Source organism: Telopea speciosissima, chromosome 7 (genome assembly GCF_018873765.1).
Source record: "Telopea speciosissima isolate NSW1024214 ecotype Mountain lineage chromosome 7, Tspe_v1, whole genome shotgun sequence".
NCBI lineage: Eukaryota > Viridiplantae > Streptophyta > Magnoliopsida > Proteales > Proteaceae > Telopea > Telopea speciosissima.
In genome coordinates, this window is record NC_057922.1 from 20,984,662 (window position 1) to 21,012,452 (window position 27,791).

Sequence of the window (27,791 nt, forward strand, 5' to 3'; positions counted from 1 at the left end):
AGAATTCTCGTCTTTCCTTGGGCCCAAACTATTGCTAGAGAAGATACCTCCACTTAAAATTTGACTCTCCTCTCAAATGGGACAAAAGGCTGTCCCGTAATGGTGCACCAAGAAACTGTTAAGTTTATTTTTATTCTGTTTAGTATAACCACATGGGGTATTTTGGGTATTCAACTGTTTAGTTAAGGCCTTATTTGTATTAGTTGTTAAGTTGGGGGTATACTTGCCCCTGACATTATTATCTTTAATAATAAAAATATCTGTAGCCAACGGTTGGAGCATTCAGTCCAACAGTGTGCAACTATTCTCCTCTAGCTTGTGGCATATTCTCACCTCTATCTTCTTTTTCTCTCTCTATCTCTCTCTTCTATGTTGTTATCACTGATTTCCTGTTTTTTCTGTGGTATTAGAGTGGGTTTAATCAGTGTTTGCCATCCTTCTTTTCTGTATTCTGAATACCCAAATTAGGTTTTCTCTTGTGGTGTGCAGCCACCTATTGCTGCCTTTATTTTTTTACCATGAAACCCTAGTTAGTAACGCCTGAAGAACTAGGGTTTTCAGTTACTAACTAGGGTTTTCATTATTAGTGATGATTGCTGCCCTTCCGTCGCAGTGATGCAGCTGATGTTTATAAATCATACATACCAGATGCTGCCCTATCCTTGCATGAAGGTTACTACACGAGGAAGTGATTTTCTCCCATGTGATTTCCCCCCTCCATCCTGCAGTTGAAGGTTTGTGATGTTTCTGATATCAGTACTTCTCCTAGCTGTTATATGTGGCTATTGCTGCTCCATTAAGGTCTGATCTACCTTATTCTTGATCATATCAGTATCCATTCAAGATCTTGCAAAACCTTTTGTCGTTGCAAGATTTTCAAAAAATACACTTTCTTTGGTCTGACCATTATATGATTCATACTTTTTTCTGTATATGTTGCTGGGTATTTGATCAAAATTTCAGGTTTCCTGTAGACCTTTACCCTATGCGATTTGTGGAGAACTCTCTCCCTGTGGTTTGATTCTCTTTGGCTGTGTAATGTAGTCCTAGATAGGTAGAAGACCTACTAGGAGCCAGGTAGATCAAACCCTCACAAAGGTGCTGGCCGATTGGGACAGATTGGGGTACTTTAGGTCAAATCTAGGGTTAGGTTTATGAGAATGGGGTTAAATCTTATATGGTTTTAATGGGCAGGTCTAGGAGGAGCTAATAGTGTAGGTTTTAACAAGGTTTGAACAAAATTAAAAAATTTCAGAAATTAGGGTTAGAGTTTCGGGTTTTGAGTTTTAGAATTTAGGTTGAAACTAGGGTTTAAACTTGGAATTAGGGCAAGGGGCTAAGGTCAAATGCTAGGGCAATGAGGGGGATGCTCGGTTGTAGTATGATGCAATTCTGATGGCTGATTAGGTCTACACAGGAATTTAGGGTTTCGGGGTTTTACGGAGAAAGTAAAATAGGGTTTGAGTGGTTGGATGGGGCTGCAAGTTAGGTCGAGTGGAGGAGGAGATGAGAGGGGACTGTGGGTCGAGTGCTAGGGCAATGAGGTGGATGCTCTGTTGTAGTATGATGCAATTCTGATGGCTGATTAGGTCTACACAGGAATTGAGGGTTTTCGGGGTCTTACAGAGAATGTAAAAAAGGGTTTGAGTGGTTGGATGGGGGCTGCAAGTTAGGTCGAGTGGAGGAGGAGATGAGAGGGGACTGTGGTTGAAATTTGGTTGAGATTGGATGGAGGAACAAGGCTGGACAGAATTTAGAACAATTAGGGTTTATGGGGATCGATGGGTTTTTAATGGAGGAGACAATGTGGATCGATTAGGGCAGGTGGGGCTTGGTTGGAGGATTAAGAAGAATAGGGGAATGCTGAAACAATAAATGACTTACTGATTAAAGAAGATCTTCAATGACAACAACTTTGAAGACAGCTTTGAAGAAGAACCTCCCGATCTACAAGATGCAAGGAGTCACAGGAGATCCACCAGCTCTTCACCTTGATGTTACTCACAAGGCAAACTCATAAGGAGTTCAACAGCAGCAGCAAATGAATTATTTTTTTAAAAACTAAATTGTGTGGGGGAGCCTCCCACATTTTCTATTAATAAGGGCCTAAGGGCCAAAATCCTAATACAATTTAAACTCTCCTTCATAAATCGTGGAAGGGAGTAGCTAAACTTAAAATAACTTAAACTTAAAAGGTAAAAAGACTTATCTACCCCTAAGAACTTAAAATAAAATAGACTAACTTAAATTAGACCAACTTAAATTGACCCAATTGGATGCAACCAATTTGAACCGGTTCAATTAATAACTTAAAAATAAACCTAAGTATAAAACTAATCTAAGGTTCCTACTATGACCCTATGCCTAGGGTGGTTTCTTCAACTCGAGGAGGCTTGGATCTACATCACTGTGTGTGCTGTTTTTTGCCCTGGTTTGTCTCATGTAAGTTGGTTTTCATTATTTTCTGCATCTATATTGATTTTGAGAGGAGGTTCCTCAAACCATTGTGGCTTCTTGGGAAGTACTTGTCTGCGGCTGCGGTATCTCCTTATTGGTTGCTGGTTGTCTACTTGTTGGTATTTCTTATTTGGTATATTTCCAATTCTGTAGTGGACAATGATACTGTCCGGATTACTTCTATTAAACTTAGTGGAATTTTTAATACCTAAAATCATTGATTAACGCTAAATTGGAGTTATGGAGATCAACCTTGAAATCAAAAGGTTTTAAGATAAGTAGAACGAAGGCGGAGTATGGGGTGTGTAACTTTCGTTACACTAGGACGGATAACGAGATGGTGAAAATTGATGTGAGGGAGATCCTGCAAAGTGATTATTTTAGGTATCTGGGCTCAATCGCTAGGCTCAATCGTAAATAAAGAAACTGATATAGAGGGTGATGTCTCACAGAGAATTAAAATAGGATGGATGATGCAGGTTCATCATAGAAATTGGCTTATTTCTTTAGAAATAGGTCTAGGGTTGGGTTATATACATGTTGGGCCTTTGGGCCTTTGATCCCAAGGGTTTTTTATGTAATAGGCTACTTTAATGAGCCTAAACTAGGGGTATATAGGTTGCATACGGGATTAGCCCAATACTTAGTTTATTTTAATTGAACCGGTTCAAATTGGTTGCATCCAATTAGTTCAATTTAAGTGATCATATGACTTGGTTAAGTGGTCATGTGACAACTTAAGTGGTCATGTGATGTAAGTTGGGCTGGATTAGGACTCTATAAGTCCAGCCATGTTTTGAGTCTATTTCCTTTAGTATTCTAGTTTCCTAGTCAGTTTAAGTTACCTAATAGGTTAGGGATAGGGTTAGACCATTCCTTTTTAGTGTCTAAGTTTATTTTTGAGTTTTCTATATAAGTTTGTAAGGGAGGCCAGCATTGAATACGAATTTGATTAATAAAAATTAGCTTTATGCTTGCTGCCATTGCTGCTACTCTTTGTGAGTGTATATCCTTGTGGATCTCAAGGTGGATAGGGTGGGTGGACTCCTGCGACTCCTTGCATCATGAAGATCGGGAGGTTCTTTCAAGACATCAAGCTGCTGCCATTGTTCCTGCAATACAGTGAGTTTGAACCTGTTTTTTTATTTTAAACCTTCTTCTATCAGCCTTATCTTCCCTTAGTCCTAATCCACATCCCCTCCATCCATTAAACCCTAATTCTCCATTAAACCTGCAACTCCTACCTCAACTAGGACTCCCTCATAACTCCAGTTTTAGCCATCAGTTTCGAACCCTACTTCCAACCTATATCCCCCACATCACTCCCTACACTCGACCTTAAACCTAGCCCTTAGTCTCCTCTACAACCCCTCCATTCCCCCACTTCATCAAACCCAAAACTTGCAACTCAATTCTGTCTAGAATTGCAGAATTTTAAAACCTTCCAAAATCCTATTATTTATATGCCATAAAAGCACCCTAGATTTGCATATTAAAGCCATATAAGACCCATTCCCAAATTCCCATCTTAAACCCTAGAATTAACCTAAAACCTAGTGCTGTCCATTCGAACTAGCAACTCCTTTTGCTATTCATCCTGTTATCTGGCTCCTAGTAGGTCTTCGACCTATCTAGGACTACCTTAATGGATGCAGTGGAGAGGTGCGTCCGGAGTGTTGTGTGATTGATGTATTCCTTTAAAGCTTAAAGGAAAATTTATATGACATTCCTACAATCGGCTATGATGTATGGTGCAAAATGTTGGGCAATTAAGAAGCTTCATATGGATAAATTAAGTGTAGCAGAGATGAGGATGATGAGATGGATGTGTGGCAACATTAGGAAGAATAAATGAAGGAATGACCATATTAGAGCTGATTAGGCAAAGCTTTGAGAAAGTCGTTTGAGGTGGCATGGCATTGTTCAATGAGGCCTTGGGATGCTCTAGTACGGAAGAGTGATTTGATTTAGATTGAAGGAACTTAATTGGCTAGGGGGAGGCCTAAAATGACTCTAGGAGAAGTGTTGAGGAAAGACATGCATAGCTTAGGCCTTGTATCACATATTACTTCAGATTGAGCTGATTAGATGGCAAGGATCCATGTAGCCGACCCCATTTAGTTGGGATAAGGCTGAGTTGTTATTGTATTGTAGGCTCAAGCAATTAAGGTCTATATTAATGCCAAAGGCAAGTTGAAGTATCTTATATCAACACCTCCACTTCTCGATTTTAAGGACTATGATGAGGGGATGCGTGAAAACGACACTCTTCTTGGTTATGGAACAGTATAGAGCCAAACATTGCAGTAATGTTATGTTCCACACTACAACGAAGGGAGTTTGGGACGACATGAAGGAAAGCTTCTGTCAAGAAAAGAATGTCTCACAATTTTAACCTTTTTAGGAAAATTTTCAACTTCATGCAGGGAGACAAGTCTTTGAATGCTTACTACAATGCCTTTAAGGTAATGTGGGAGGAACATAATGTTATCAGCCTCTTACCACTGACCTGGAACTGTTAAAGATACAAAGTGCTGAGTTTCAGTTTACAAAGTTCTTGGCGTGATTAAATTATGATTTACAGCAGGTTAAAAGTCAGTTATTGGTAAAAATGCACCTTCTTTGGATGAGACTTTTTCTCATATTCAACGTATTGTCTCTCCCTCTCGAGCAAATTTGTCCTCCTCTAAAGGAAGTTCTTTATTTGTAGCTGGTAGTGGTGGTCGTGGTTCTGGCTTTCCTTGGAAATTAGCTGTGGCTCTAGTGGAGGACGTGGACGTGGACATGGTGGACAACAGACAATCGAGACTTCATGACAATGTACACATTGTGGCAAACATAATTACACAGGTGAAACATGTTGCGTAAAACATGGTAGACCCCAGTGGGCGCACTGATTTGCCAGTACAACAATGTCTGATGGTAATGATGAAGTGGTGTCATCCGGCGACACTAATCTTGCCTCTTCATTTGGAGATAGTTCATCAGGTTATTTGTCTTGTGATGACCTGGTCACTCAGTTTGTAAACGTGTCCAGGAGCTTGAGTCATCTACCGCTACACTTGCCCATAAAGGTTCAACTGTGCCTCTTACCATGGAACTAAATCTCAGTCGAAACTGGTCAAAATCTCCAAGTTATCTTGGTTTCAGGCCTGGATGAAATGAAACCCATGGTCGAAACCCAAGTTTTGAACCTGGGTTTCGACCTAGGGAGGCCCAGGGTTAAAACCTCTAAATGAGATCCGACACGTCTTGGTTTCGGGCCTGACCTAAACCAGTTCCGAAACCGAGATCTCGATCTTTGCTTCTTACCACTTCATCCCCTACCTCTTGGATCATTGATTCTGGTGCTTCTACCCATATGATTGGTAAGTTAGATTTGCTTTCCTCCTAGTAGAAGATTTTCATCATCCATCCCATGTTATCCTTGGTAATGGGTTTTCTACCCAAGTGGCTGGTATGGTATAGTTTCACCTACTTCCTTCATGACTTTATCTTCTGTCCTTTATGTACCCCAATTACCCTCTTTCAGGATCTTCAGACAAAGAGGAAGATTGATGGAGGGCTTGAGGATGGACTATACTATCTCAATTGTGATGCATCTTCTACAGCTGTTGCTACTACTTCTGGTGGTGTTTTCCCTCTTCAGTGGCATTTTTGGCCGGGACACTTGTCACTATCCAAACTTCAATAAATGATAGTTGCAAGTCTGTCTCCCGCCTTGAGTGTTAAGCTTCTGAGCTCGGGAGTCCTCATCGTTCTTCTTTTTCTTCTCACAATATATGTCTAAGAGTCTTTCATTTGTTTTTAGTGCATTCAAATATTTGGGGTCCATGTCGTGTAAAAAATAGGTCATGTTTTCCTTATTTTGTTACCTTTGTGGTTGATTTTTCCTGTTTGACATGGATGTACTTGTTAAAAGATCGTTTAGAGTGTTTCTCTATTTTTAAAGAATATAACAATGAAATAAAAACCCAGTTTTATATTTCTCTTATTTTTTTTTCTTCAATCTGATAATGCTTTTGAGTATTCTCAGCGTGAAATCTCTACGTTTTGTTTTGAGCATGGTATTATTCATCAAACAAATTCTTATACTCAGCAGAACGGAGGTCCACAGAGAAAAAATCGACATTTATTAGAGATTCTTCGGTCACTATTGATTCATATGAGTGTTCCAAAGAGTTTTTGGAGAGATGCATCTGAATTGTTATGTGATCTACTGATTCCTTTAAAGCTTAAAGGAAAATTTTACAGGACAGTCATTAGACCGACTCTGATGTATGGGGTGGAGTGTTGGGCAGTTAAGAAGCATCTTATAGAGTTATAGGTAAGCTAAGTGTAGCGGAGATGAGGATCTTGAGATGGATGAGTGGCAAAACTAGGAAGGATAAAATAAGGAATGGCCATATTAGAGCAGGTTTGGGAGTATACCCGATTCAAGATAAGCTACGAGAAATTCGCTTGAGGTGGTATGGCCATGTTCAATGGAGGCCGCCAGATGCTCCAGTTCGGAGGAGTGACTTGATTCAGATTGGAAGAACTAAAAGAGCAAGTGTAGGCCTAAATTGACCCTATTAGAAGTGGTGAGGAAAGACATGCATAATTCGAATAGAGCTGATTGGAGGGCAAGGATTTGTATAGCCCCTTTGTTTGCTTTAGACTTGTTTGTAGTTGTGGTTTATGTGTTCCCTTTCTTTTATTCTTATTATTATTCCCTTTGTGTGTGTGTGTGTGCATTTGTTAGGATCCATGTAGCCGACCCCATTTAATTGGGATAAGGCTGATTTGTTGTTATTTGATTAATTGCATGCCTTGTTCTGTTCTTAATGATTAATCTTCTTTATATATATTTTTTCCCAATTCACCGCCGTTTTTTTTTTTGCCATCTTGAGTTTTTGGATGCTCTTGTTTTGTCCATACTTTGCAACCACATGCCGATAAATTATCTCCTCGTGCCATCAAATGTGTTTTCCTTGGCTACTATTGAACATACAAAGGATATCAGTGTTATGATCCTATCACTCCACGGTAGTTTCTTAGTGTTGCTCTGTTACTTTTTTTTGAAACTAATACGTATTTTTCTGCTGACAATCGTATTATTGATACTGGTATTGTCAGTTCCTCTCCTATTCTTGTGTTGGTTCCTAGTAATGATTCTTTGACCACTACTCAGCAAGCACTACTGTAAGTATATCGGTGCAATCCCAACTTCCCAAGCCATTACAACCTGATTCGGCTCCTCCTCTACAGCCTCCCACAATCGCTCTTCACAAAGTTGCCCACTCTTGTACTAAAAAATCCATAGCTTTTTATCCTATTAAAAAATTGTTTCTATCTCTCATCTTCCATCTTCCATTTTCCTTATATAGCTTTGCCCTTTCCTTATCTACCTATTCTATTCCTAAAACTTATCATGAGGGATTGCCTAATCCTAGGTGGAAGTTTGCTTTAGATGTGGAAATGGTTGCCTCTCTCTCTTCCAGACATAGACTCTGTAAGGGACTTGTGCGGTGTCATTGGGTGTATACTGTATACTATTAAGTATGATCCTAATGGCTCTGTTGAGACTTGAGAGACTTATGGCCCTTTTGGTTGCCAAGGGTTACACTTAGACCTATGGTGTTGGCTACTTTGAGACCTTCTCTCTTGTTGCTCGGCTCAATTCAATTCATGTGTTTATCTCTTTGGCTGTTAATTTTGATTGGTCATTGTATCAATTGGATATTAAGAATGCATTTTTATATATTGATTTGTTTGAGGAGGTGTACATGGAGCAACCTCCTGGGTATGTTGCTCTGGGGGAGAATGCTAAGAAAGTTTGCGAGTTAAAGAAGGCGATTTATGGCTTAAAACAGTTGCCTAGAGCCTGATTTCATACGTTCAGTTCGATTGTTACTCGATGCAGATTCTTACTTTTTTGTTCGTTGCCGGAACTCTAGGATGGTTGTATTTAGTGTGTATGTGGATGATATTGTTATATCTGGTAATGATACATCTAGTATTATAAAGGTGTCTTTTTTACTACAACATTTACAGATGAAAGACTAGGGTACCCACAGGTATTTGTTGGATTGAAGTGCTTCGGAATAGGAAGTTAATTAATCTCTCATAGAGGAACTATGTTCTAGATCTTTTGTCCAAGGCTGGTATTAAGGGTGTCAAATTTGAACCGGAACCGGACCGAATAAGCCAAACCGAATTTAATTCTATCCAAAATTGGTTTTGGGTTTTGAATATGGTATTTAAATTCAGTTTGGTTTCGGATCTACCTCAAGAACCATCGGCTCAAACCGAAACAGAACCGAATAACTCATTAAATCCCAAACAAACCTTATTTAGTAATGTTAAGAGGAATTCTCTCACGTGTTTTCCTACCGCATACCATTATTATTAAAATAATATAAAATAGGACAAAGTAAAAAAAAAGAAGAAAGTAATGGACTTCGGGAATCATGAGAGTTCGACCCTTCCCATTTCCCAATCCTATCTGTCTTTACGAAATCTCCTTCAGAGAACTGGAGAAGTGAAAATGGAGGTTTGCGGCTCGAGCGATCTTAGAGAAGAAGCAATGGAAGCATGTGGAACTCTGTCGCTGTCATCTCAATATTTCTCTTCACTGCTTTCTCTCTCACTTCTGTTTGTCTTTTTCCTTGATAATTGATTCAGTTTTCTTTTTTCTTTGTTTAGAGATCCGTGCTTGTCGTGAAGTCAGATCCCTTGAAACCATGTGTGATCAGATCCGGAAGCAAGCAGACAACCACAAATCTCTAATCCTCACTTATGCTTCATTTGTGCTCAAGCTCAAGCTTTATTTAAAGCTTGTTAGGGTTTTTATTGATCTAACTTGTTACTGTATAGATCTGATGTCTAGACCGTCTTACAAGTCTTTGTTTGATTCCAATGATGTTTCGACTTTTGATTGATGAGTGAGAGCTGCGCTTGAGGAGGAGGTGAAGGGACATATCTAGGTTATATGGCAAGTGTTTCAGTTTCTTTATGAATCGAATGCTAAACCAAATGGCAAATGAAATATTAAAACTGAATAAGAACAGCATTTCAGAACAGAATACATTTGGTTTAAGTATTCAATTTTAGAGCCAACTCGGTTCGATTTTGGATCAAAATATCAACCACTTGAACCTAACCGAAACGAATATCTGAAACCGAACCGATTGACAAGCTTAACTGGAATTCTAGTATCCAAGCCTATTGATAAGCCTATGGACCCTCATCAAAAGTTTGGTGAAAATGATGGTGAGGAGTTCGCAGATAAGCATTAGTATAGGAAATTAGTTTTTAGGGCAATTCTTTTATCTTATTGTTACTAGACCAGACAATCCTTTGCTGTTGGAGTTATTAGTCAGTTTATGGAATCACCAAAGAAGGCTCACTGTGAGGCAACCTGTCGAATATTGAAGTATCTTTAAGGGTGGTCTAGGAAAGGGACTCATTTACCAACCTAATAAGCATATTGATTTGGTTAGTTATTAGGATGCAGATTGAGTTGGTGCTAAAGGTGATAGGAGATCTACCACAGTTTACAAGCAAAAAGCAGACAATTATGGTCTGGAATGAAGGCTGGGTATAGAGCTATGGCTCATACTACAACTGATTAGATGTGGTTGAGAACTTAAGATCATTTCTTCAGGAATTTGGTTTTTCAGTTACTAAACCTATAAATATACAACACCAACAACAACTTAGCCTTATCCCAACTAAATGGGGTCGGCTACATGGAACCAAGTGAAAACAAACTAAAAAGATAAAGGAAAAGAAAAGGAGCGCAACAACAACAAATCAGTCTTATACACAGGGACACCAGGGTCAGCAACGCGGATCCTTTCCCTCCAAACAGCTCTATTCGACGTCATACTTGGAGTAAGACCTAAACCACGCATGTCTTTCCTCACCACTTCTCTTAAGGTTATTTTAGGCTTGCCCCTAGCTCTTTTAGAAGCTTCAGTTAGAATCGAGTCACTCTTCCGAACTGGGGCATTCGAAGGCTTCCGTTGAACATGGCCATACGGCCCATACCACGTCAACCGACTTTCTTGAAGTTTATCTTGAATCGGGCCTACTCCCAGGACAGCTCTAATAAGATCATTCCTTATTTTATCCTTCCTGGTTTTGCTACTCATCCATCTCAACATTCCCATCTCCGCTACACTTAGCTTATTTATATGACACTTCTTAATAGCCCAACTCTCTGTGCCATACATCATAGTCGGTCTTATGATTGTCCTGTATAATTTTCCTTTAAGCTTTAAAGGGATCCATCGATCACATAACACTGTAGATGCACCTCTCCACTTCATCCAACCTACTCTAATCCTCTGAGAGACTTCATCTTCTATATCACCTTCCTTACTGATGATTGATCCTAAATACCTGAAATAGTCACTTTGTGGTATCTCCATCCCATCAACTTTTACCCGCTCATTATCCGTCCCGGAGTTGCTAAAGTTGCAAACCATATACTCCGTCTAGTTTGGTTCCAAGGTTGATCTCCATAGATCTAGTTTGGTATTAATTCCAGCCTTTGTCTCATCCACCAAGACAATGTCATCAGCAAAAAACATGCACCAAGGAAGAAGGAACCTCACCTTGGATGCCTCTGGTTAAGTCATCCATGATAAGTGCAAACAGATAAGGGCTCAAGGCTGATCCTTGGTGTAACCCAACTGTAATTGGAAATTCACTACCTTGACCCCTTACAGTTCTAATAGTAGTCACCACACCATCATACATATCTTTAATTAAGTCCACATACTTACTTGAAACATGTTTTGTGATAATCAGGTTGCCATCGACATTGCTAGCAACCTAGTTTTTAATGAGAGGACCAAACACAGTTAGGTCGGTTGTCACTTTGTGAGGGATGCAGTGATGAGGAAATTGATTGGTACTCCATTTGTTGCTTCTAGAAATCAATTGTGTGACATGTTCTCTAAATCTCTGTTTCATCCTCTATTTCGGGAAGGTTGTTCAAAGCTGGGCATGGGTGATGTATATGGGTATATGCTCCAGCTTGAGAGTTGAGAGGGAGTGTTCAGTTGGTATTTATTCTGTTAAGTATAATCGTGGGGGTTATTTTGGGTATTCAACTGTTTAGTTAAGGACTTAGTTGAATTAGTTGTTATGTCAGGGGTATACTTATTCTGTTAAGTATAATCGTGGGGGTTATTTTGGGTATTCAACTGTTTAATCATGGTCTTATCTTTTTCTTTTTCCGCACTTACAAGTAATTATTTTTGGTGCTATACTCTTTATGTTGTGTCACTGTATGAATAAAATCTCTGCTGTTGCTCATCAAAAAAGAAAATTTTCTATTGTCCTTTCTTCTTGTGTCCTGAATTATGGCAACTCCTTGTTTGCTGAGAGCATCCACCTCTTCCTTAAAGTCTTCATTCTTCTTGTAGGATTTGATTTGATGATATATTATCTTTGTCGTGGGAGCATCGACTGTTGAGATCCTTGCTTCTCTATTAAAATGGACGTGGTCTTTTGTTATGGGATGCATGCAAAGATTTATTCTTGTTTAGATGTTAAAGTCTTGGATTGTGTTTTGCATGTTGAAGTCTTAAGCCCTTGCATGTTAGTAAAAGCCCCCCCCCCCCCCCCTTTTATTTCCCCCATATATATTTTTTATATTATGACTTGTCTGCCATGTTGGTCCCCCCTCTCTACAGATTATCTTCAAGATGGTGGAGGAATATCCCAGAGATGTTGGTCAAGAAATGGACAATTTAGTTGTTGTTTATGGGGACGAATCTCTTCCTCGTCTTTATGAAAATTCACGGGTTTCTTCGGATCAGCTACCTGGTCAACCTGGTGAATACAATTTTCACTTACTTGTTTGAGTCTTGGATGTTCTGTTGCAACAGATAACAAATATGTTATGTTCTTTATTGTTAGCAGGCATTGTTAAACGTGCTGCAGCTCTTGGGCGTTATCTCCAAAATCCTTTGGCCATGGTTGCTACTCTATGTGGACCAGCAAGGGAGATTTTATCGTGGAAGCTCAGCCCTTTAGAGCACTTCTTGACTCCTGATGAGAAGTATGAGATGGTTGAACAGGTTATGGTTGATGCCACCAACCAGGTAGGCATTGACATCAATTTAGCTGTTAGCCATGAGTGGCTCTTTGCTCCTTTGCAATTTGTTGCAGGGTTTGGACCTAGAAAAGCAGCTTCATTACAGAGGGCATTAGTAAGAGCTGGTGCAATTTTCAGTCGAAAAGAGTTGACAATTAGTGGACTTAAAAAGAAGGTATTCATCAATGCTGTTGGGTTTTTACGTGTGCATCGGACTGGGCTTGCAAGTAATAGCAGCCACATTATGCATCTGTTGGATGATACGAGAATTCATCCGGAGTCCTATGAAATTGCAACAGAAATGGCAAAGGAGGTTTATAAACATGAGGTGGAAGTAGATGATGAATCAAATGATTTGGATGAGGATGTGCAGGAAATGGCGATAGAGCATGTTAGAGAGAACCCAAAGATGTTAAAAACCCTTGATCTTGAGGAATATGCGTCATCCAAGGAGTGCACTCATAAGCTACAAACTCTTAATGATATAAAGATGGAACTGTTGCATGGGTTTCAAGACTGGCGCATTCCCTACCAAGAACCTAGTCAGGATGAGGAATTCTATATTATTTCTGGTGAAACTGAGGAAACCCTTGCTGAGGGCCGCCTTGTGCAGGCAACGGTTCGCAGGGTACAACCCCAACGAGCATTCTGTGTGCTTGAATCTGGGTTGAGTGGGATTCTTTTCAAGGAGGACTTTTCAGATGATCCAATTGTTAATCTAACTGAGCATCTGAATGAGGGGGAAATACTCACTTGCAAGATTAGAAGCATTCAAAAGCATAAATACCAGGTGTTTCTGACTTGTAAAGAGAGGGAGTTAAAAAGTAATTCCTATCAAAATTCTCGTAGTCGTGATTCCTACTACCGGGAAGACCCAAGCAGTTTACAGAGTGAGCAGGAGAAAGCTCGTAAGGAGGAGTTAGCAAAGAAGCATTTCAAGCCAAGAATGATTGTTCATCCCCGTTTCCAGAATATTACTGCTGATGAGGCAATGGAGGTTTGTTATCATTAACGAATGGAATTTATTTTTATCATTACTTAGTTTGTACTCATGGTTTAACAATATATTCAACTGAGTTCTGAGCTTTGTTTCCTCTATATTTTGGTCAACAGTTTCTTTTTGACAAGGATGTTGGTGAAGCTATTATCCGTCCCAGTTCTAGAGGGCCGTCTTTTCTGACTTTAACGTTGAAGATTTATGATGGAGTTTATGCTCATAAAGATATAGTTGAAGGTGGAAAAGAACACAAGGATATCACAAGCTTGCTTCGTCTTGGAAAAACCTTAAAAATAGGTCATGACACTTTTGAGGATTTAGATGAGGTTAGTATGTTTTTTTACATGTTGATCTTATTCTTCTTTACTCGTGATTTGAATAAATCTTTAACAATTTAAAAAACTAGAATTATATTATAGCTCTTCAGAGGAGGAAGTTTCCATCAACATGTGGGAATTGATGAAACTATGCTTTGAAAATCAGGTAATTTGTTTGACCAGTTTGGTTGAAACTGGTTGGATGAAAAATATGGAAATTTTTTAAAGGTGGTTCTCTGTTTCTTCACTATCATGTATTGCTTTTAGGCACAGGATGGATGAAAACTTCATCTACTTGTGGGCATTTCAATTAGGGGTGTCAACCGGTTGGGCTCGGTCGGTCTCGGCTGGGCCTAGCCGGGCCTCATCAATTTTACAGGTTGCACCGTGATCGACCGTTTAGGCATTTGGGCTTGCCTTAGGCGGGCATGGTACAGTTTCATTTCGGTCGGTCGGTGTTCAGTCTTTAATCGGGGTAGCCTTATTCGGGCTAAACGGGCCTAAACCGGACCCAAAACGGGCTAATGAGCCGTTTAACTCTAAACGGTGTGGGTTTACTAATTGACATGCAACCAGAATTTTAAGTTCAAATCATCACACCGTTGGGCAGTCACGGTGCCATAACACCGAATAGAAGCACATCTAACAAAGTAAGTAGAGGGGAAAAAAAAATAGCAGTACAACACCGAAGAGGGGAAAAAAAATAGCAACACAACATCGAATAGAAGCACATCTAACAAAGTAGAGGGAAAAAAAATTGCGGCACAATACCGAATAGAAGCACATCTAACAAAGTAAGATCTAAAAACTAAAAACTAAGCCTCATTTCATCTACGTTAGTGTATCTAACCAATAAATGTCAAAGACCAACAAAGAAACAAACTAAAACAGGAAATTTGGAGGGAAGGAGAGGGGAAATTTATAAGTTAAAGGGTCGGGCTAGGTCGGGCTGTAACCGGTCGGTCTAGCCCGCTCTTAGTGGAAGCTTAATTTATAAAGTACTAATAAATCTCTATGGATGCCTAAAGTTCCTGTTAGGCAAATCTTGTTCTTGGGTGAAAAGCATTTTATTTTGTAAGAGATTCTGGGTCATCTCTATGACTTGGTTCTCTGATGAACAGTATTTACTTAAGCTTTTATTGTCTAAGAGTGATTTGGGGCATCAACTTTATAACTAGACCTTAAAGGTTTCGGTACATGGATTCAAGATTAATCGATTAGGTGTATCATTTATGAAGTCGATATAACCGAGAGGTGATTTTGACAGCCCAACAAAGCACCGATAAAACTATTGTTGCGTATGAATGAATGCACTTGACAGTTAGAAATGGTCTACTGGATTTGGTTCAAGAAATCATCATGGAAAGAGCATTTGGTTATTGTGTAATAGGGGAAGTCAATGTTTTGTTACTCCTTTTGCTGCTTTCTATCATCTTAAGTAATGAACAAAGTAAGTTCTTCAAAAGCTATAGTGGACCTCGCCATGGAGATTCTCTCTCTTATATTATTGTGGCACAGGCCTCTCTGGGTTACTCTTTTTGCTGCTTTCTATCGTCTTAAGTAATGAACAAAATTAGTTCTTCAAAAGCTATAGTGGTCCTCGCCATGGAGGTTCTCTCTCTTCTTATATTATTGTGGCACAGGCCTCTGGGTTTCTGACTTACAGGGCTATAAGAAGTGTCTTTGGGTGTGTTTTGAAACAACCATGGTTGTCCTCACATCTATAACTTGCATTTTATGGATGTTACCATAATTATTTTATGCTGGCTCTCATTGGCAACTCAAATACTTAAGAGACATCGTTCTCTGTTAAAATGTTTGATCAATTCTTTGAATAGACGTGTTTAAGAGCACTATTTACAGGTTGGGTGAGATTAGAAGTTTGAGGATTTAGCTTAGATGGTTTGGCTGCCGGAAAGGTCTCTTCCTCACTCCCCAACCCACAAAAAAAAAAAGGTGCAACCAAGAAAGATGGGTTTTGTTAAGGTTTGACAGGCCGGAGAGGAAGTTAAATTACTTATCCAAGGAAGGTAATTTAACTCCGCTTGACGCTAGCTTACCTAATTGTTTCTTTTTCTCTGCTGTCCATGGCACTGCCGCATAGGTGGTCCAGTGGTAGTTTTTGACCCTGGTGCAATTGTTCAAATGACAAAGTGATACTGTGCATGCAGCTGTAGAGATTCCTAGCAAAACAAGGAAGACTATCGATTAGGGAGTTGAGATCTAGGCTATGAAAATGGACTTTGGAAGGGAGTCAGATTTCAATCGTCCAATTTACATAAAAGTTGTTATATGGAAACACACTGGCGCATTCATGTGCTGGGAACGCAAAGGTGCCAAAGCAAGTACAGAATTACTGCTGATGAATGTGAATTGGTTGAAGACTACAATGACGGAAATTATACAACTATTTTGTATTTTGAGAAGGAGCCTCAATAACTTGAGTGATGCAGGCCGTGGACCAAGGAAGCCCTGGAAAAGGGGCTTGGCCAGCCACTGGCCACGACTTTGTGGCTTTTGAAGAGCCCTGGAAAAGGCTTGCTGGCTGACTCATGGCCCACCTCTTTATTTTTCTTTCTTTGCTTTCATTTTCTATTTTATCAATATATGTGTTTATCCAGCTCTAGTTAGGAGTTATTAGCCGTCAATTTGTTTATTTCCTCTTCTTCCTAACCTGTCCTATTTCTGGCCCTTAGCAAGGATTTGAAGTTGTTGTTCTTAAGCAACTCTTGTGAGAATGAATACAGCTACTTTGATCAATGTTTAGAAGGGTTGTTTTTTCTTCTTCTCTAGGTGGACTCCTTTTGTTCTATCCTTCTCCTCTTTTTAGTCTGAAATTAGATATAGGGCCTATCCAGACCTTCACCTGTCCATCCAACAGTCAGAAATTCCACATCATCCTGCCATGTCGAGGACTGGGGACCAAGGTTCCATGTTTCAGCTTCAAGCCTGATTTTGACCAGGCTCGAAACCAAAATTAGGTCCCGAAACTTCTAGGGAACTCTATTTTAGGCTCTCTAAACATAGTGGAACCCTTAGATTCTAAAAACCAAGGTTTTCGGTCTCGGTTTCGCCAGGCCACGAAACCGAGATCTCGCCAGATCATGTATTTTTTTTTTCTCAAACTCGATGGTAGGTTTCGGTGGCCATATGGCCAAGATAGGGGCTGAAACTTGACATTCCCCCTATTTTAGGCCTTCTAAACACCGTGGAACCATTAGGTCTTACAAATTCAAACCCAAAATGATACTTTGACTACGGACCCTAAGTTGGTAGTCTATGGCGTGCGTGAGGTCTCTACCCTAGGCTATTCCACACAAACAAGGTTTGATCATTTTTCTATGAAAAATATAGTTTTTGAGATGAATAGTTACCTTAGGTTCTTGAGATGCAGCTTGGAGGAGATTAGCAGCTTCAATCTTCGATGAATCAAGCTTTGATGAGGTGTTGGAGGTGTGATTTGCCAAAAGAAATGAAAAAAATACCCAAAGATGGAGTTTCCCCTTCACAGAGGCGAGACAAGCGAGAGAGAGGCAAGATCTCGTCGAGTTATGGTTTTTTATAACCTTTAATAAGGTCGAAACTGAGAAATAGCTCGAGATCTCGAGCGAGATATTGTATTATTTCTGTATCGCATGTAATCTCGTCTCGAGATGCTACAAAATCAAGATTATAGCGAGATCTTGGACTATGGTAAAAATACACACCCAAAATGGGATGGACTCTTGATTGGTGGTATATGCTATATGGTACTGTATACATTCTCTAATATGGCCTATTTCACACAACTTCACACAACTTTGAATTTTGCACAGAACTTCCACAAATGTAGCAAATCGTCACTTTTTATTTGTTCCACTACTGCTCAACAACTTGTTCCACGCTTGTATGCGAGTGTTTTGACAAAAAATCACAAAAAACCAAGTTTCCACAAACCTTAGAGTCTAGACTAGCGAAACCAACGAAATGGGTCAAAATTTCTACCAATTTCGTATGAAACTATATGTTTTATATTAAAGGTTTGTATACTGAAATAATACACTAACCACACACGGCAAAATTTCGGCTGAAACCTTCACTTTTTACATATAGTATGGAGTTTCGTTTCAACATCTTATGAAACTGAAATATTTCACGAAATTTTGTCTGTGCAAGCGCAACCCCTCTGCCTACCCAGCTCGGGCTAGCTCAGCTCTTCGCTCTTGCTTGATACGGCAATAGCTCTTGGCGTGTCGGCAGGCAGTAAGCAAGAGCACAGTGTTCTTGCGTAAGCTACCCTTCCTTCGAAGACCTCTGAAAGCCCTTAACCCCAGGGAAGTCTGGAAGGGTAGGAAGACAGATCAGCAGCCCATAGGGAACAAGTCTAGGGAAGTCACCAACATAGGTCCCAGTATCTTCATTCCCCACCCCTCCGGGTTCGAGTAACGTTCCAACAAGTTGGTACGAAGATCCATGTGAAACCTATTTCAGCAAGCTGAGAAAGACTGATCGATTGAGTGATTTTGGTAGTACCTTTATATCATTCGATTTGTTGTTTTCCTTGTCTAGTATTAAAATTTAGGCCATTCGTTCTTATTATAATCCAGAGATTGGTTTTCTGATCTGCAGGCTTTCCCTACCAGTCCATCAGTCATATGACCAGAGATTTCCGTCTTTCATCAACTGCTTACTTCATTAGGCCATAATAGCCGCTTGAATTGGGATTCCTACTGATATATTCATATTACAAATTAAGTGAGCAGTAGCTCAGTGACAAATTTTTAACTGCAGACAAAAGTTATGGAACTTATGTTTGTTTTCATTAGAGTCGTGGTTTGGAGCTTATGCTGCTTGATATCCAAAGAGATAATGATCTCAGATGCAAACAGGCACAAGGATGTACTGTTATATACGATGGCTAATAGCAGAGCTTAATAATGATAAAGTAGGTTCTGATGAATAAACCGAATAGGAAACTAATAGAGAGAATCTGTTCTGGTTTGAGTAATAGATTACAGGTATAAATAGTATTTTAGATCTGAGAAACAGAAGGAATTAAACTAGAAACAGAGATAGATAAAGGTTCAGAAATGGATCTAAATTGTAGCAGAGAACAGAACTGTAGGTAAGGTTATCAAATCTGAAATCTGAGAGAGATTTTCAGAGCAGAATAACAGAAACAGATCAGAAGTTGATTTTCAAGTAACAGAATGTAATTAATATCACTAACCTGTAGTAAAGGAAAAAACCCAAATGGTACATAACCTCTGGCAATGTTTGTGGCAGGAAGGGACTGATCTGGACAGAATAGGGTATCTCAGGGAAGGGAAGGGAGAAAGAGAGAGAAGTAGACGAGAGGGGTAGGGGAAGAGCTTACATCCCATACATTTTTCATAAATAAAATTCTATTCAACTATGTAAACTGATTTGGGGATTAAATCCTACTCACAAGGCACACTCACGATGGAGCAAAGGCAGCAGCATAAAGCTGAGTTTAATTTTCTGAATTCTGTGGGAGCCTCCCACGATTTTATTATTTATAATAGGCCAAAGGTCTGATTCCTATTCCTAATACAACTCGCTTCCTCAGCAAAATCATGGAGGGTCTGGAAACTTAAAAAAAAGACAGCTAAAATAAAATCACTTAAATTGAACCATGGTTTGAACCGGTTCAATTTAAGTTTACAAATAAAAGACTAAGGTAGAAAATAAATTAAGTATTGGGCTAATCCCATATGCAACCTATGTACCGTTTTAGGCCCATTAAAGTGGCCTATTACATAGAGAACCCATGGGGTCAAAGGCCCAATATGTATATATCCCAACCCTAGGCTTATTTCTAAAGAAATGGGCTTATTTCTAATAAGCCCATTTCGATGATGAATCTGCATAATGTAGGACCAGTTCAGGGTAGAACTAGTTCCAAAAACCCAGGAATATTCAGCAACACAAATTCAGATTAGGGGTTGAACCAAAAATCAGAAGGTTAAGGGTTTTGTTAAACCAGCCAGTAGAAGGGCCTCAAATTCAGGTTGAGTGGTATTTAGGTGGAGGGTAATCTCTGCAGAAAATTTCAGTCTAATCTGATGCTGTGATTGTGAAATCCAGAAGTTGATCCCAAAATAGAAGGTTAGGCTGCAGGCTGAATCTAGCCAGTGGAATGGAGGAAAAAGGGGAATCGAGTGGAGTAGGTGGTGTGATGGAATGGTGGTAAAAAACCCAGTGGGGTTTGATGGAGGGATGAGGAGTTATCACACTCAGCAACTGCAGCAGCCAATTGGATCACAGGAACAGAAAGGTACCTGCAGAGGTGGTTCTCGATCCTTATTCTGGTGGTAATAAGGGTGTCAATTCGGAACCGAAACCGACCGCATAAAACAGTACCAAACCATACCGTTACAAATTCGGTACGGTACGGTATAAAAAATGGTATTTGACTCGGTACGATAAGGAATCGGTTTCTAAACTGAAACCGTTTGGTATGTACTGAAACAGTACCGTATTACCGAATATGGGTAAATTTTTTTTTTTTAATATTATGAGTTTGGCAAAAGTTTAATAACTAAAGTACAAAACACGCAATTCAAAACCCTAATACCCATTCACCCTTTGCCTCTGTCACTTTGTCTTCTTCGTTACGACTTTATGCGGCTGACGGCTAGGCAAACAGCAGAGCTTGGTGAAGTTTATATTCTTCTAGTGTGCTTTCATTCAAGGACGGGTGATCGAAACCATCTTCCCTGTACTGATCGAAACACTGTCGAGCTACTCCTGGGATGCGAAGGTGGTTCTGGTCATGGCAGCCTTCGCTGTCACCTATGGTGGGTTCTTCTTCATGGTGAGTGTGAACAAATCGAAGCCACTAGAGACGCTGAGGAGCCTTATCGACGCCATGGTGAACGTGACCGAGTGTGTTGTCAATTTTTGAAAACTCCCTGCAGGCCAGAAGCCTCTCTTTTGTTTAACTTTATAAACTACTTTTAGCAGTTTGCTTTGAATGCAGAATGACAGATAGCATTCTGTGAAAGAAAAAAAAACTGTAAATAGGGAGGATAAACCGTTTGTGTACCGAATTCATACTGTATATATATTGTACCGAAATCGTACCGAGTCGGTATTAGAAATGTTCATCTTATGCGGTACGGTACGGTATCGGTATTTGGTACCTATTTTTTGTACCGTACCGATTGACACCCTTAGGTGGTAATCAGCAGCAACAATCAGTTGATTGGAGGAACTCTTCTGATCTTCAGCAACAACAGGACACAACAACAACAGGCTCGATCGGATGCAGGAGATGGTTGGAGGAAGGAAGAGAGAAAATAGAAGGTAACAGAGGTAAGAGGATTTAGCTCTCTCAGCAAGGCTGCTGCAGCCCTTCAAGTTTCATGCACTACTTGAGAGGAAAACATGTTTGCAGCAAGCAAATATCTTTATTCAACTTCGTCAATCGTGGGGAGACCAAGAACAGCCTTTACAATATAAAAGATGGCATAACTTGCTCCTCAAGAAAATAGAAACTTACAAATTTAGAAACTACTTGCAAAATTAAAATAGTAACTACTCTAGGATTGAGATAAAATAAAATCCAAGTGATAGCTGGGATCTTCAGATGGTCCCCACAAAGAAAGAAATCAGCCAGCACTTAAGTCAATATTGTGTCAAAAGAATTGACACTTATACCCCCACGATTTGAGTTTGAGAGATCCAGCAACTCCCAGCTCAGTTGGGCTGGTCCAACTTAAAGTTGGTTGGCTCTATGGCCCAAGGGACTGGTCCACTGATTGTGAAGTGAACCAGTCCTTCTCCCCTTACTTTTCCTAGAATATTTCTTGCCAAACAACTTGGCTTCTGCACCACTGCATCACCCTCTTTGTTAGGAACCCATCAACGACATCTCCTCAGGAACCCTTTGTCCCATCTCTTCCCTGATGCGTGGTACGACTTATCCAATTGTTGAGCCAGGATTGTGTTGGGATCCTCTTGTCTGTAGCACCTAGGGATGTCAACCGGTTGGTCTCGGTTGTAATTTAGTCCTAGATTGGTAGGAGACCAACTAGGAGCCAATAAACTGGGATTTGGTATGAATAGGTATTCGAATAGGTCAGAATAGGGTTTGGATCGGTTATTCCTAGTGTAGGGAATGAAATTCGATTCAGGTATGGTGTGTTTCTAATGGTTAGATTGGTCTGTGAAGAATTTGGGTAATGGGATGATCTCCAGAAGTAGGTGGGATGTTGTGGTTTGAATTGGGTAATGGGAAAATAGCTTGGTTCGACTATTCCAATTGGGAAGGAGAATACTTGATCCAATTATGTGAAGGTGTAGTTAGCTGAATGGTTTGTTAAGAATTTTGGGAGATGGGATGGTTCAACTTTCAAGAGATGGGTGGGAAAATTAGGGTTTTGTAGTGGTTTGGAGGATTAGGAGAAGAATGGGTATTAATGGGATGATTCAAACTTAGTGTTGTTGCAAGGGCAGCTCAGATGGTTAGAGGATCTTGAATAATTCTTGAGTCTTGATTTTGAAATTGAAGGAGATCTTCAAAGAACTTGAAGGAGAACTTCAAAAGAACCACCCGGGCTTCACAGTGCAAGGTGTCAATCGGATCAAAAACCGATCCCAGCAACCTTGATCAAACACAAGACAAAAGTCTTTAATGTAGAAGAAGAGCAGCAAAAGCTTTCATTAATATCAAAATTCGTGTTCAATCCATGCCCCCCTTACAACCTTAGATAAAAGACTCAAAAATAGACTCCTACAATAAAAAGGAAAGACTTAACCCAATCCTTAACCTATTAGGTAATTTAAACTGACTAGGGAACTGAAATAGACTCAAAACAGAGACCTAATCCAGCCCCACTAAACACTTAAAAGAAAACTACTAAAATCACTTAAATTGAACATTAGTTGAACTGGTTCAATTATGAACAAAAACACCAAAATAAAACCGAGTATGGAACTAAAACAACTAATCCCGTATGCAACCTAATCACCCATATTTTAAGCCCATAAAAGTGGCCTATTACATAGAAAGCCCATGGAATCAAAGGCCCAACATGTATATGACTAATGTAGTCCTAGATAGGCTGGTTCGATGGGGGCAGGATTGAGGTTTTAGGTCAATTTTAGGGTTAGGGTTAGGGTTAGGGTTAGGTTAAGGTTTGAAGGGTTGGTTTTGGTAGGCTGGTGTAGGGGAGTCTATCAGTATTGGTCTAGTGATGATTGGATGATTGGAAGTGTGAAAAGTAAAAAAACAGAAAATTAGGGTTTTAGGTTTTTGAAAAGAGAGAAGTGAGGGATTCTAGGGTTTATAGTTGGAATTAAGGTGGGGGCTTTGGATCGAATTCTCCTAGGGTGGAGATGAACACTCGGCCAAAGTATGGAAGGTTTTTAATGGCTGGAATCGTCTAGGTGGATTTTTAGGGTTTTAATGGAGATGAGGGAATTAGGGTTAATGGTGGAAAGGAGAAGATGCTTGGATCGAGTGGAGGGGTAGTTGTGAGGGTGTTGTGGTCCAAATATGGTTGAATTCTGATGGTGGGATAAGGCTGTGAGTGAAATAGGGTTAGGAGGAATCGAAGGAATTAGAAGCAGAAGGCTAGGGTTAGGCTGTGGAAGGTTTAGGAGCAGAAGATTGGGAATGGGGTATTCAGACTTACTTGGAGATGCAGGTCTTCAATGGCAGCAGCTTGAAGACAAGTAGCAGATCCTCCTGTTCTACAAGACGCAAGGAGTCAACTGGAGATCCACCAGTTCCTTCACCTTGATATGACTCACAAGGCAACACTCAACAGAGCAGGGCAGCAGCAACAATGGCAGCAAGAAAAAGTTTGTTTTTTTAAATTCTGAATTGTGGGGGAGCCTCCCATGAATTACTTTATGTATAATATGCCCAATGGCCTAAGTCCTATTCAGCCTAGGAGTTTGATCACTAGGCTGAATCCTAATACAAGTCACTCCCTCTATAGAAATCGTGGAGGGGTGTGGGGACTAAAAACAACTTTAAAAAAAAAAAGAATATTCCCTAAGCATCAAGAGAGTAAAAATCGCTTAAATTGGACCATGGTTTGAACCGGTTCAATTTAAGTTTACAAATAGACTAAGTATGGAAACTACTAATGCGGAAATAAACTAAGGCTCCAAACACTTGGCCCTACACTTAAGGCTGCTTCTTCTTCTTCTTGCGGATGTATGCCCTTGGATCTGCATCAATAACCCAACCCTAGACTTATTCCTATTAAAAGAAGCGCAGTTTGGTGATAAATCTGCATCAGTTTGGTTTCGATCGGGCCATAATCTTTGCTATGCAACTGAGTGGCAAGACCGTGAGTGACCAAATAAACAAACGGTCTACAATGCCCAACACCGTGGCCGGCAGATAAACAATCGGTCAGTAACCAGGCCTTAATCGGTCCATGATGCTGCTCAGCTTCTCCTTAATCGCCGCACCCCTCTCATCGATGAACTTCCCAAGCGGGGTGAAGCAGATCTTGAGAAAGAACCATTAATGATTGTCTACAGCATCAGGTTGAAGCCAAAAAGTGCTGCTTTCTCCATCTCCACAGCCATCGACGGAGGAGCCATCGCTTGGACTGCAGTGGTAATTGTAGCACAGAATATTTGAGGGAAGAAGAGAGAATCTGGTGCATTGGTCTTCTCAAGTTGAAAAGGGTGAGAGCTCAAACACGTTGCCAAGACCTTAAAACAGGACCTAAACCATGACCATGACATTCTCGACATCTTCAGGTTCGACGGTTGTTCCTCCCCTTTGACCTCAATCACTTTTGTGATAAATCTGAAAGAAGAAGAAAGTAATAATTTTACTCCGAGAACAATGAAAGTGGGGGAGCGAATGGAGATGGTGAATATTGTGTACCCAATCACCCACCTAGTCTCAAAATAGAGGAGCGGAAGGAGATGGTTTCTATCATCACCGTAGTCTCCCTAGTTCTTTTGTGAAGCTCCCATTTTTAAGGGTAACAGTGGTCGGTGGTGGTTACAGTAATGGTGCTGACTGGCTATGCCGATGCTGGCGGTTGCTACGGGTTATGTTGGTGGTAAATATGTAGGGCAGTCAGCAGTATTAGGGCGGTGGATGGTTACTGTCGATTTTCTGGTTGGGATTTTGCCTTCGCGGTAGAAGTTGAAATGTGGAGAGAGAGCAAGATATATACAGAATACAACTGTATATAATATAATTTATGTATATTTATATGAAATTTTATTTAATATTTAAGTAGGTCGGTCTCGGTTGGGCGTTTGACGGTTTTAAGGTAAGGACTGTCATCGAGCCAAGTTAGGCATTACCTAGACCCTTTACGGTCGGGTCTACTGGTCACACATGCACATGTAAGTGATGGCATAAAACGAGAAATTAACATAGCATGCACACTTAGGCACCCTAGGCCCAGGTGACGCGTAGGAAACTAGGCACTAGGCGCCTCGCCACTGCCTTGGGTCGCCTTGTTGCCATGAGAGCTATGACAGGCCTTATTTGGACCCAAACTTGAGTCCATGGCTTAGAGAATTTACTGGACCTCTTGGGCTTTGGTTTTCAAAGTCTTTTGTATCTGTCCATCCACTCTAATGTCATCGTATGAGGAGCTTGTTCTAAGAAAGAAAATTCAAATTTATGTGGGATGTTGCACTTGATTGCAGCAGATTGACTCATCTTCTGATTTCTAAGGTGCTGCCCGTCATATGTTTGTTGCATGTGTTTTTATGATGCATGGTCGATTTACCATTTTTAAATCTGCTGATGCTTGTCCTGCAGTCCCATGTAAATAATAGGCCTGGTTTTAGTAATAGATTGGTTTGGGCTTTAGTTCTTGGTATATTTAACTGTGTAGGATAAAAGATAAAGCCCAAAATTTAGTTGCAAAGGGGATGCACGGAAATTAATATTTTTTTTAGTAATTAGTTAGTTGTGGCTCTCATGCAAGAGTACAAATGTAGGAAATTATTCTTAATTGACAAAGAGTTAGGCACCTAGGTGCCTCGCCACCACCTTGTGTCTCCTATTGTAATTCATTGTTAGAAGAGAGAGAAAGAGAGAACGAAGAGTCTTACCGATTGAAGAGAGAACAAATAGGAGATCTCTCGTACTGAATTGTGAGAAGAAAGAAAAAAGCCACCAGGGCAACTGGAATCGCAAACCTAAATCAATTCAGCTCAATCGTAAGGGGTTAATTACATATGTATAGGAAAAAAGTCCCAGAGAAAACCAATTACTTTAGGACTCTAGACAGCTAGCTTATTTTCCTAGAGGAGGACTTTAACATGGAAACCAACTTAGACTAATATTACTAATAATAGGATTCTTTGTTAGCTAAGACTAATTTCCTAAGCTTGGACTCTTAATATGAGACCCACAACTAACTAATTACATCGAAGTTTTAGGTGTTATATGTCAGTCCATTGCAATCAAAAAATCAAAAACTAAAGCCCAAAACCAATCTATTACTAAAACTGTATCTAATTTTGATCCGGACTGCTATTCCACCTCCTCTCTTCTGTCTTCTTTCTCTCCTCACTTGTTATTTCCTCTCTTTCATCTCTGCTCTATTTTCTAACGATCTAGTCTCTCCTAATTTCTATCAAATTTTTTACCTATTTTCCTTTACGTGGGTCCGTTACCTGCAGGTTGTTCTGATTGACCTGCATCAGTTTGCTTGGGGATTTTAATCAATTTGAGTCCCCAAGATGTTAATGCTGTGGTATTTGGTTCTAGTTGCACTGTTTTGCAGTTTCTTCCTGGAAGAAAGAGCAGTCTGTTTAAAGGTGACATTGAAGCGTCGCGTCATATTGGGTTGCTCACAGTGAGCATTACAGAGATAGAGGCTGATTGGAACAGATGTTTAGTGATGGCCTGTAGGACCTGTAGAGTGTTGTGAGCATAGTTGTCAAGGTGTTGCCTAGGCGACCAGGCACCTTGGTCGCCTTGTTTGTGTCGCCTTGATTTTGGACCCTCTCCAATGCCTTGGGTCATCTAGATGCCGTGACAACTATGGTTGTGAGGCCTTCTGTATTTTGCTGATGTCAGAAAGTGAAAGGACGTTTTATTTCATCAAAAGAAGAAAAGGATATCAAAATTAGTTTAATGCTTGTCATGCGCAATATGTTTGGGCAGTCAGTATGATGTTTTTTGCTATATGTACAGTATCCGATGTTTATTAAGGAAAGGCTCCCTAGTCAACTGTAAACATCTGCCATGTTGCAGTTTAGGTGGGGCTGAAATCTTGTGGAAATTTTCACCTTGCCATCTATCATATTGTAATTTCAGCCAAATTGCATTTTCTAATGTGACTATTCCAAGGGATGGAGCTGTGCAATAGTTGGTTTGACCAGAGCAGCCCTCCATTTTGTTCATCATGATGTTGGATTTACATTTAACATTACCTATGTTTACTGCTTTTACTGTAGGTTATGGATCGTTATGTTGATCCACTGGTAACACACTTGAAGGCTATGCTCAGTTACCGCAAATTCAAGAAGGGGTCGAAGGCAGAAATTGATGATCTCTTAAGAATTGAGAAATCAGAACATCCAATGAGGATTGTTTACTGTTTTGGCATTTGTCAAGAGCATCCGGGAACTTTTATTTTGTCCTATATACGCAGCACAAATCCTCATCACGAGTACATTGGGCTGTATCCCAAGGGATTCAGGTTTCGACAAAAAGATTTTGAGGACATAGATCGCCTTGTGGCATATTTCCAAAGACACATTGATGATCCTCCTCCGGGTTCAACGCCATCAATTCGATCAGTTGCCGCTATGGTACCAATGAAGAGCCCTGCAACTGGAGGTTCCTCAGGAGGGGTATCTGTTGGCAGTGGATGGGGGGGTTCGGCAGCTAGCAATGACGGTGGTTGGAGAGGTCATTCAAATTCAGACAGAGAGAGATCTTCTACACCAGGTTCAAGAACAGGTAATCCTGCTACTC

General features: G+C 40.1%; 1 protein-coding gene across 3 annotated transcripts in view; it reads left to right on the forward strand.

The window, feature by feature from the left end:
* The window catches only part of LOC122667928 (transcription elongation factor SPT6 homolog), a 40,013-nt gene that overhangs the window by 4,941 nt on the left and 7,281 nt on the right, over positions 1-27,791 (forward strand). For all 3 annotated transcript variants that reach the window (XM_043864414.1, XM_043864415.1, XM_043864413.1), the window contains exons 13-16: positions 12,147-12,288; positions 12,376-13,547; positions 13,664-13,873; positions 27,269-27,776. In XM_043864414.1, coding sequence (XP_043720349.1) covers positions 12,147-12,288; positions 12,376-13,547; positions 13,664-13,873; positions 27,269-27,776 — 2,032 coding nt within the window. The remainder of the gene's footprint in view (positions 1-12,146; positions 12,289-12,375; positions 13,548-13,663; positions 13,874-27,268; positions 27,777-27,791) is intronic.